General features: G+C 36.9%; 1 protein-coding gene across 3 annotated transcripts in view; it reads left to right on the forward strand.

The window, feature by feature from the left end:
• Nucleotides 1–12,127, forward strand: part of RNF180 (ring finger protein 180) — a 209,177-nt gene that overhangs the window by 21,740 nt on the left and 175,310 nt on the right. For all 3 annotated transcript variants that reach the window (XM_042987623.1, XM_042987631.1, XM_042987629.1), the window contains exon 2: nt 5,281–5,415. In XM_042987623.1, the coding sequence (XP_042843557.1) occupies nt 5,281–5,415 (135 nt within the window). The remainder of the gene's footprint in view (nt 1–5,280; nt 5,416–12,127) is intronic.

Below are 12,127 nucleotides of genomic sequence, written 5' to 3' on the forward strand. Positions count from 1 at the left end.
AATGTGTTAACATGTTCATTAATAATGCGAAAGCAGTAGTGAGTATAACTGCTGATCCCTTAGTAGAATCAAGGCATTGGCGACAAACTGTGCTAGTACTCATGTTATTCTTCACTGCCCTCACATGCGGTTAATGTTGATTGAAGCAGTACATATTATTGATTTTATTAAATCTTTCCTCTGAAATCCATACTCTTTAAATATTCTGCATGAATAAAAAAAGAAAGACTGCATAAAGCATTTCTGCAGTACACTGAAAGCTGATGGCAGTCCAGAGGAAAAGCCCTTTCACATGTTTTAGTTGAGAGCTGCTCGGTATACCTTTCCCTACTACACTGTGTTTCCTTGAATGATTGACAGAATGTAGTTGTTCCCACTTGGGTATCTTGTATTTGTTGCAAGTGATCGAATTTTAACTTTAAACAAAAATTAGTGCTTTGGAAAAGTTCTATCCAACACTGTGAGCTTCACTACGGTGCCATAATTAAATAACTTTTTTGCTGATGTTTATGGTGATATTAACACGCATGGCCTTTTTGAAATTCTGTAATGAAATGTGTTGATATTTGAGAGATATGCATAACTTAGGAAACCTTTATTTCCCAAATCCCCAGTGCATTGAGGAAATGTCACAAAGTGTCAAGAGTATCGGGATGGATAATGAAGTACGGCAAAGGGAAACCTATGAACAGGCAATGTGGAGATTAAGTAGATATTACGAGCTAGCTTGGTCCAAGAGACAAGTGTGGGACAGGAGACAAGGTCAACATGACCAAGACTGTGACAGGTAGGAAGAACTAGGGTCCAAGGAGAGCACTCCATGTTAGAAAAATGTATATATCTGATCTGATCAGAACTGGAATAAGAGATGAGGAATAGGATTTGTGAGAAAAGCAGCCAAAGACTACTCTAACTGAATTCCTTAGGCCCTACCCACTTGTAAGTTGCATGGCAATTCTATGAACAGTTAATATCAGGATTCTACACATTGTTATCCGCATCTGTTGACTCAGAACCCAGCCCCTCTGCACAGTCACTGCATGTATTTCTGAGCATTATGAGATGGCCCCTATGTACTCAGGAATGAGTTCATTTTTGTGTTGGACCATTTCCCAAGATCACCTGTCTCTGTTGCTTTTCTCTTTGTTTCGATAGTACTCTCTATTCGTTACCTCCAAGTCCTCACAGTGTTAAAGCCATGTGGCGTTAGGTGTGTGCTGCCCCAAATTTAGACTCGAGTGTATCACAGAGTTCAGAAAACAGTTTCCAGTAGTTTACTTCTACATTCCCCTCTTCCTGTTACCATTACTAGTATCCAGGGTGCTGAGGTGAGGATGAATTTGAGTTAGCAGCCAACAACTATGCTGTGTTCAGATTTATTCAGAGATCACCATTTTGGTAGTAAGTTCATTTACCGTATTTGGCTGTTTCCTTGAGCATAGATTCTTTGACCGAAGCCACCTCAGCTCTCTTAGAAATACATCACTGTTGGGTAGCTTCCACTTCTCCTTTTAAGCTTAGGTACGTGTAAACATAGCTTTATTTCTTGGGCTCCTCACATCACTGGCAAAAGGATTTCTGTCCACTCTGCCCCACTAATAGTTGTCTAGACATATTTAACACTTGGTATTGGAAAAAGACAATTTGTAAGCTGAGCTGTCTCCCAGATCTTGTTCATCTGATTTCAGCAAATGTTTGTTGGGTGTCTTTTTTGGTACCAGGTACCATGTTTGATTGTAAGACTATGGAGTTGAAAAGAATACTGTGCTCTTTAGGAGTAAGTTGATAGGACACACGTACACAGAGATAAGTGTAATGCAGCGTGACTAGTGCTGCTGTAGAGGTTTGTGCAAAGTACATTGGGAACATGGAAGAGGGAATGGTTGTATTTTCCTGGGGGCGCTTCTGTAAAAGAACGCTTTGAGCTCAGCCTTAAAGGGTGAAAAGCATTTCTTAATGTAAAGTCAGCGGTAAGAGAAATGACATTACAGAAGAGAGAACAGCAAATTTCAAAGTATGAAAGCAGAAAAAGTAATTTTGGGGAACTGCACAAAGATAAGCATTAGTGTTGATGTGGAGTATTCATGGAGGGGATACCAAGCTTGACAAACATCTTTGAGTCCAATTTTAAAGGGTGTAAAAAGGCTTTGTTTTTTGTTTTGAAGAGGAAAAACTAAATGATATTCCTATTCTCCTTGAAGAAAATAGTCTTAGTCATATGAAGAGGCAATCAAAAAGTATGCAAAAATATAGAGAAAAGGCATTATAGAGGATTATACAAATATGTTAGGACATTGAATTGGTGAAAATACTATGAAGTTTTAAAATTTGGACTTTTTACTGTATGTGGTAAACATTGTTTAACTTTTTACTCCGTGATAGTTGTAGATTCAAGTGTGAATTGTTAATTATAGATTCACGGAGAGATCCTGAATATCCTTCACACCATTTACTTAATTGACATCTCACCAGTTACATGCATTCTGTTGTGTGTATTTAGTTCTGTGCACTTTTATTGCGTGTATAGATTCATGTGAGCACCATTGCAGTCAGATTGAGAGCACTTCCCCCACAGAGATCCCTTGTGCTACCTAAAGGGCCTTTTTTGACACAATAGGGAGCTTTGACTGCATTCTGTAGGTTGGTGTCTCTCAAACTGTGGCCTTTGGGTCACTCTAACAATAACCTAGTGTTCTTTTTAAATATACCAATTCCTACCATAGAAACAGTTTTCTACCCACATTGTCTGGGAATGTGGCCCTGTGACCTACATTTAAATAACACCCCCAGGTGCTCCTTGTGATGAGAACATGATGCAAACACCTGCAAGGAGGAGGTCTGGACCAGTGTCATCTAACTGGAGCATGACACAAGGCATACATGCAATTTAAAAATTCTGGTAGCCAAATCAAAGTAAAAAGAAACAAGTGAAATGAATTGTTACAAACATGAAATTAATCTAAAACGATTGGTATTTAATGATTGGTATTAGCTTTTTTTTTCCTTCGAAGTATTCCAAATCCAGTGTGTACTTTGTATTTCACATCTCAGTTGAAATTAGCCGTATTTGAAGTGCTCAGTAATACACCTGATTAGTGGCTACCGTATAGGGTAGCGCAGACCTAGACAACAAACAGTCACTACAAAGGCCGTGAGAGAGATTCATACAGAGATGTGCAGTTGACATCTGGAAATTGAAGTTACTGCTCTAGAGCTTTGGAATAAGATAAAAATTAGATATATAGATTTATAAATCATTGATGGAAGAGTTGTCACACTGTAATTTTCAGTAATTCTCAACAAAGACTTATTAGACTCACCTACAGGGTTTTTTCTAACTGCATACTTGCACCCCAAGAAAGCATGGAAAATCTTGACACTTGGAGAAAAGGATGGAAAAATAGGGAGGCATGTGCATCTCAAGGAGAGGAGGAACATAGACAGATAGGGAGTTTCTCCATCGTTGATTTTGATAGGACCCCTCCCTGCTGTCTCCACTCCTGGCTGAGAACCACTGGTGTTTAAAAAGGGAGATGAGGATTTAAGACACTTAGAAGGACTTAGAAGGATCTAGAGCGAAGAAAGGAGTGCCAAAGAAGTAAAGGAGAGGGTTTCAACAACGAAAAAGGCAGGAGGAGATGAGACATTTGCAAATACCGTATTATTAAGATTGTTGAGGACCTAGAGTAGTCAACTGGACTAAGATGGTCTGTGCGGTTGTTGGTGGAGACAGAACTGGATCTAGCTACCTGAAGGTTGGAGGAGCAAGATTGGCTGTAAGAGGGTCGTGCTGTGCCCTCCCAGGCAGTTCCTTAAATCCTTTAAGTTTGGTGAAAGTGTATCAGAATTCTCCCTTTTATAGTTCTTAAGTCTTGCAGTTTAGTTGATTGTTTGTATAATACGTGTCTGTCTTCACCCTGACCATAGGATCTGACCATAGGACCACCCTGACTGTAGGATCCCTTGAGGAACTTTACCCACTCCTAACTCCCTCCCCATGTCCTAATAAGTCAAAATTTCTATGACTGGGCCCTAGGCATCATTTTTTAAAGTTTCCCAAGTGATTATAATGAGCTATAGTAGAAAACTGTTCATTACTTTGATCAGTTTTCTACCCAGTGAGTACATTTGTGACAGAAAATAAGTTTTACTCAACTTCTTGTCCCCAGAGTTTGTGTGGCATTTGGTTAGCTGTCAGGAAATGTTGAAGAATGAATGAAAAATGAAAGAGCTAACAAATGAGGAAATGTGGCCAGGGAACTAGTCAGTCCCTTGTGGATACCTTAATAAATAACATTTCCTTTCTTTCTAATGAATAGTTACGAGGCCCATTATTAAATATACTGCACATATTTTGGAATTATTAGTGTGAAATTGTTCTGCCAAATTGCTCTAATTTACAGTATTTACATAAAATCTCAGGTATAAAAATAAGACTACAAAGTTGGTAGGATGATTCTCCAAGTTTTTTTGTTTGACTACATATACCACAAGATGCAGTATAATAACTGTTCCACTGAGTACAATATTTAAGAGAAATTACTGCATTTAGGATAAAGAATTTTTGCCATCAATTTAAAGAAAGTACTTACTATTATCATATAATTAACTACAACTCAAATTCTATTATGTTTAAAATTTGGGGCGCCTGGGTGTCTCAGTCGGTTAAGCGGCCGACTTCGGCTCAGGTCATGATCTTGCGGTCCGTGAGTTCAAGCCCCGCGTCGGGCTCTGTGCTGACAGCTCAGAGCCTGGAGCCTGTTTCAGATTCTGTGTCTCCCTCTCTCTGACCCTCCCCCATTCATGCTCTGTCTCCCTCTGTCTCAAAAATAAATAAACGTTAAAAAAAAAAAATTAAAAAAAAATAAAAAGAAATAAAATTTAATGCTGTGTTTATTTAAACTTCCTATTTAGAAGAATATTTGTAGTTCTTTGTTATAGCTCTTCTAAGGCCACTGCAGTAACTTATTTAATTGACCCTTTAGCAGTTGCTTTTGATGACTTTTAGTGAGAGAAAGATGGAAAAAGACATAAAATGTTCTGCAAAAATAAAATAAGCTGGTAGTCACTAACAAAATTCATCATCATCATAATTGAATTTTCTATCCAGAACATAGTTTATAGAGTGTCCCTAGCCCAAGACCTGGTAGTAGGTACCTCAGTAAATAAGAATTATTTTTCTTCTGCTCCACATGTAGCTGATGTGGTGGTAAGGGTTTAGAAACTCAAGTTTATTCTGACACAGTTCAGCATTGAAAAGATGCATTCATTTTCCCACAGATGAAAAGAAATGAAGAATTGATAACTAAAAATCACAATCAAGAAGACATAAGTATTCTTCGTTGTTGGAAATGTAGAAAATGTATAGCAAGTTCTGGTTGTTTAATGAGATATCTTGAGAATCAAGTGATTACGGTGAGTACTCCAAACTTCAAACTATTTCCTAGTATACAAATGCCGCGAGCACGCCCACAGGTGCACACCTATCCCTTAACACCTGGCTTAACTTCTTTTATATTCTTTTACCTCACCACTGAAAACATTTTCAAAGTGCTATTCAGAAGGCTTCCCATCTTCCACAGTTAAAATTAATTTTATTTTTAGCTGCTGACATTAACATGCCCTTAAAATTTTAAGTGCAGTATCATAGATGAAGATAATAGTCAGTGTTTTTCTTATTCCCACTATGAATGAACCTTACTCATCATCACAAAATTAAATTCAAGATCCTAGTGAGAAATGGAAAACTTATTTTATTGTGTGTGTATATATATAGTGTGTATATAAAATAAAATAAGTTTTATATATATATATATAACTGTGTATATAGTGTATATATATGTACACACATACACACACGCATACACACACACGTGTGTGTGTGTGTGTGTGTGTATGTGTGTATGCGTGTGTGTATGTGTTTAATATTCAGTATGGGCCTAGGAAGTTCATGTATAATTCAGAGTCAGTAGGAAAACCTGAATAATATTTAAAAGCATTTAACTGGTCATCCTGGCAAAAATAAAGGCTTTTTAAGCAACAAAACTAAAAGCCCTAAACTTCTCTAAGAGCATTATGAAAGAGGCAGTATGAAAGAGGTGCAAACTAGATCATAATCCATAGACTTTATAGGAAGTTCTCCTTTCAACAAAGAGAGTGGCTGTAATCACCTGTCATTATTCACTTCTCCTTCTTCAAGAGATACTCAGGTTTTGGTTTTTGTTAGTTTGTTTTCTTTTTTCTTTCTTTCTTTCTTTCTTTTTTTTTTTTTTTTTGCCTCAGCCATGTGTAATTATGATTATTTCCTCATAAGTCTAACAAATTAGCCAACTGGAACTGATAATAGTAGATCATTTTGGTTTACATACTTAACTACATAACAGATACTTTTTAAAAACTGACAAAGCATTTTAATTGGGAAAGAAAAACTGGTCATGCTGAGTATTTTGTTGGGTATAATTTACCTAGAGTAAAAAAAGTTAAGTATGCAACTTCATAAATTTTTTCACTCCTGCCATGAATCAGATCAAGGTCTACATTTCCATCATTCCAGAAAGTTCTCTTGCCCTTTTCTAGCCAATTCTCTCCTCTCCTTCTCACAGTACAATTACTATTTTGATGTTTATCACCATAGATAGTTTTGCTTGTTCTTAACCTTGATTCATTCACATAGAATCAGACAATATGTATTCTTTTGTACCTGACTTATTTTGTTCGGCATAATGTTTTAGACATTCATTCGTGTTTTGTGTTTGTAGTTTGTTGTTATTGTTTTTTACTGAGTATATGCTATTGATGAATATACCACAATTTATTATTTTTTTCTGTGAATGGGCATTTGAATTTTTAGTTTTGGGTTATGAATAAAACTGTCAGTATTTTTGTAAAAAACTTTCTGTGCTTGTGTTTGATATGTAGGAATGAATTCTGGGGGGCACAGATGAGGTATTTTTTTTTTAAATCTATTTAACAAACACTAGTATAACATGCTATGTCAGGTATTGTTTCCAAATGCTTTACAAATATTAATTCACTTTACAGGCTTACAGATCTCAACTGTAATCCTAAAAGGCAGTAACTAGGCCTTCTCATTCCTGCTTTTTTTCATCATTCAGAATCTAAATTAGGGAGTTTTCCAGGGTTCTGCTGGAAAGTTAGTTACAGCTCCCTTCACTCATGTTCCAGGCTGCATCTTCCCTAACTTCATTGGTCAGTATTCCTTCCTGAATCATTAGAGTGGGTATGTTTTAATATTTTTTTTTTAGAAACTGCTACTAGTTTTCTAGGGTGAATATTAATTTCCAACAACAATGATGACAATTCCAGTTCTACATCTTTGACAACACTTGGTATTTTCAGATTGTAATTTTAGCCATTCTGCTAGATGTATATTGGTATATCATTATAATTTTAATTTGCATTTTTGCATTTCCTTACTGATTACTGATGTCAAGTACCTTTTTTGTGTTTATTGGTCAGGCATTGTTATAAATGTTTTGTATTATTTATTATTTATAGTTTATAAGAATAGATTGTCTTGAAGATAATTTCCATTTCATAGATAAGGAAACTGAGGCACAGACAATTAAATAATTTGCTCCAGTTTGTACTTTTTCTAAGCAGTGCAGCTACACTTGGACCTGACATTGAGGGTCCAAAGGGAGTACTCTAAACTCCACACTCACTTTGCTGCTTTGGCTCCTCCCTCAGGGTATCATGCAGTCTTACACTTTGTCAATAGAGTGGCTGCTACTTCCATTTACCTGCAGAACTCCCAGTCATTAATTCCTTTAACAGTTATTTAATGAGCGAGAAAATTCTAGATGCTACTTTAGGATGTATTGGGATGGGTTGTGGAAGAAACTGGTACGGAATACAAAAAATATTCTTGTCCTCTAGGAGCTTTGTTTCATTTTATTATTATTTTTTAGGAGCTTTAAACTCTAGTTCAAAACAGGTCAAGTGGTGTAGACTGATTTGATAAGTACAGTAACAGAGAGATGTGAACAAACTGCTGCCTGGGCTAGTCATGGAAGGCTTCCCAGAAGGAGAAAAAAACTACACCCACACATGCTTGTAAACCATAAAGTTCACCCATTGTAAGAATATGATTAAATGATTTTCAGTAAATATTTGTGTTGGGCAACCACCAACTACAGTACAGTTTTAAAACCTTGCCATTACCCTGGAAAGTTTCCTCAGGCCTATTTGCCTGCACCCATGCCCAGCCCCAGGCAACTACTGATCTGTTGTTCGTCTCTGTAGCTTTATATTTAAAATAAAATGTATATGTATACATATATATGTACACACACACACATATATGTATATATAAATACATATACACACACATAAAACTATTGAAACTGTCATATATTTATATAAAATAATTTATATTCAATACATATTTATAAAAATATATATTCATTGTTTATGTAAAATAAAATATATTAAAATATCTAATATGCATGTAAAATAACACCTACATATGTAACATCTATTAAAAGCTGGGCTGGGGCGCCTGGGTGGCGCAGTCGGTTAAGCGTCCGACTTCAGCCAGGTCACGATCTCGCGGTCCATGAGTTCGAGCCCCGCGTCAGGCTCTGGGCTGATGGCTCGGAGCCTGGAGCCTGTTTCCGATTCTGTGTCTCCCTCTCTCTCTGCCCCTCCCCCGTTCATGCTCTGTCTCTCTCTGTCCCAAAAATAAATGAATACATAAATAAATAAATAAATAAATAAATAAATAAATAAAAAATAAAAGCTAGGCTTAGGAATAAGTCAGTATCATTGTTAAGTCTGGAGAAAGGAGGAGTATGTAATCATTAAGTCCTGATGGGGCTTCTAAGGTGGTAATCATGTTTGTCTTTACTAAACTGGGTAGTGGGTATATTGGTATTAACTTCTTTTTCAGTCTTTCTTTAAATTATAGAAACACTTTACATTTTTAAATGGAAACATTTCATAAAAATATTGAAGGTGAATAAAAGATCTGTTTTAATTAAAGTAAATTATAAAATAAAATACTGGAATCTGAACATAATTTTCTCAGATGCTATGCTGAAAGAATGCTAAATTTGTTACCTATTATCTTTATTGCCTATTACACTACAATTAAAAACATGGGTATAAAATAAATTGTGTTTATTTCTGGAAGTATTGTGTTGTTTTAATTTCTGTAAATGAAATCACACTGTAAGTAGGTATTCTTCCAGAAATTGTTGCTTTTACTTAAATTATCATGTTCTGTATAACTACCACTTATTTTCACTTTTGTGTAATGCAGTATTCTGGTGTAATTCATTCCACCTTTGATAATTTGAGTTTTATCTTGTTTTGTTTTTAAAAACAGTGCTGTTATGAGCTTTCTTCTACATGCTTGACACAGATATTTTCTGTTGTAAATATCTTTTGCCAATTTGCAGGAGTGTATTTCTAAGAATAAAGTCACAGCATCCTAGGGTACGTGCATATTCCAACCTCACTGGGAGGCGCTAAACTTTTTTCAGATGACAGTGCCATGAGCAATGGTTTAGCATTGCTGTCACTCCACATCCTTGCCAGCATTTAACATGTCATCTCTGAGGCCATTTGTCTTTTCTGTAAAATGTCTTCTTTTCTGCCTGTTTTTAGGTGGTTTTGCTTTGGTTTTTGGAAGTTCTATGTGTATTCTAAATACGAATACTCTGTTTTTTTATTCTAAATATCTTTTGCCAGTTTGTAGAAGTTGTATTTCACTCCTTGTGGTATCTTTTCATGAACAGAAATTCATAATATACTGTAGTTGAACTCACTAATCATGTCCTTTATGTTTTGTACTTTTTGTTTAAGAAATACTTCTGTGCCCTCAGGGGAAGATTTTTTTTTCCCTTTCCTTTCACGTTGACATTAGCAAGTTTTCTTCTGTGTTCCTCTGAGCACCAGATTTATTGCTTGTTCACTCTTAAACTGAGGTTATAGCCCAACTTTATGTAGGCGTTCCCCTTTAGAATCTCCTCACCCTGAGCAAACCTCAGATTCTGTCTCCTGTCTTCATCACCCCACACAGATGTGAAATGGCCTTCAGAACAACCTAGAAGATTAAGAACCTAGGGAGACAGAACCTAAAGTCCATAGCTTTTGGCTTGAGAACCACACTTCTTTAGCCCTGTCCAATGCCAGGAAATGGAGGTTACGCTCTGCCTCTCAGCCCCCACAAACTAAAAACTGGATACTGGGATCACAGTAACTTGTGCTGCAGAATAGTCAAATACCTTCAAAACAAAGCACAAATGCAGTCATCATGTAGCTTTCCTAATAGTGAGTGGGTATGTCAGCTTGGTGGAAGCTAGCTGTATATGTGGAACTTGAGCTGTAAGGGAATCTGGGACATTTGAACTTCAGTTTCCAGCCACCAGCACGTAGGAAGGCATGCACCAGGGAATTTAGAGTGGAATTTCGAGGCAGTCTGCAATGCCCACATGGGGAAAAGGGGCTCCTGCCCTACCCTTTAGGGCTGCAGCACATGAAATATAAGTAAGAACCAAAAGCAAAATAACAAAAACCCTAAAAACATAAAAATAAAATGACAGAAATGCCCTCCATTTGTGAAGTCTTTGCCAGTGGCTAGGGATGGTGTCCTCAGTTTTAGTTTTTTAGTCAGCTTTGATGATACAGTTTGGACATGTTGAGTTTATATGGTCTATAGAACATTCCAATAGAGATGTCTAAGAGGCTACTGATTCTGAGGATGTGGGATTGAGAACATCTGCATAAAAATGTGGATTTGGGAGTCATTAGCATACAAGTGGAGAGTGCAGCTATGACAGTAGGTGAGCTCACCATGCTGAGTGTGAATGGAGTAAGAAAGAAGAGGGTCTAAGGGTATTTAAAGGATGGATGGAAAAAATGAAGCTCACAGAGTAGAAAAAAAGAGTAGCAAGAAAGGTAGGACTGAAAATCAGGATATAGTGTTAACAGAATTCAAAGGATGGATGTTTTCTAGGAAGAGAGATTGGCTAATAGCACTGGGTATTGTGGGGAGATATTGAAGAACAGACACTGGCTTCAAAGTACAGGTTGTACACTGCACAATTCCAGAGGGTGCTGGTCTGTAAAAGGTGCCCCCAAGGTTTGTGTAGAGGTGGCAGACAAACTGGTCATATGTAGAGACCCTGCATGACAATTAACAGTGTACATTGGCTTTAGCAAAGAGGAGATCATTGGTCAGTGTTCATTATAGTTGAGAGAGTTGTAGCGACAAGTACCAGCTTCTAGTGAGTTGAGGAAAATGGGGACTGAGGAATAATCCAACACTTAAAAGCATTATAACTGAAAAAGTCTGACTCTTTTTGAGTTACATTCTGTGAAGTGTTTCAGCTTTAAAACACCATTGCCAGCACCAAGGTGGCAATAATGTAATCACTGAGTGTTGAATTGATTATTGGATTACACAACTCTTCCACCTTTTTTTGGCTACATATTTTGCTCATTTTCCCTCTGACTTTATTAATCTTAGGATATCTTTCCTTCAATGGCTATCATACTGAAATAAATCATATTTATATTGTTTATTACATTTTAAATATTTTTATGTTCCCTTAGTGGCAGCAGATATTTCATACTCAGTTTCCCCATGCTACAGACTTCATGGAGTCCTCTGTACAAGTTCATTTTGAAGTCTTATTACCCAGTGTGACTATCTGGAGATACGTCTTCAGGAGATAATTAGGATTTAAATGAGATCTTAAGGATGGGGCCCTGGCCTGAAAAGACTGTGGCCTTATAAGAAGAGGAGACAGATGTCTCTTTATGTCCACCATGTGAGGCCACAGTTAGAAGGCAGTCATCTACAAGCTGAGAAGAGAGTTCTTACTCCTATATGAGCATGCTGCCTGCCAGTTTGATCTCAGATTTCTAGCCGCCAGAAGTGTGAGGAATAAATGTCTTCTGTCTCATGTCTTCATACATGAGCTGTATGGTATTTTGTTGTGGCAACTCAAACCGAGTAAGACACAACAAATAGTTCATGTAATAGACACTGGAAATTCAAACAAGAAGAGAGAGAGGCCTTGTCCTTGTGAAGCTTTCAGGATAGTGGTCAATCATAAATATCTATTGGCCATGTAAGTGGCAAGAAGAAAAAGTATTG

Source organism: Panthera tigris, chromosome A1 (assembly GCF_018350195.1).
Source record: "Panthera tigris isolate Pti1 chromosome A1, P.tigris_Pti1_mat1.1, whole genome shotgun sequence".
NCBI classification, from domain to species: domain Eukaryota; kingdom Metazoa; phylum Chordata; class Mammalia; order Carnivora; family Felidae; genus Panthera; species Panthera tigris.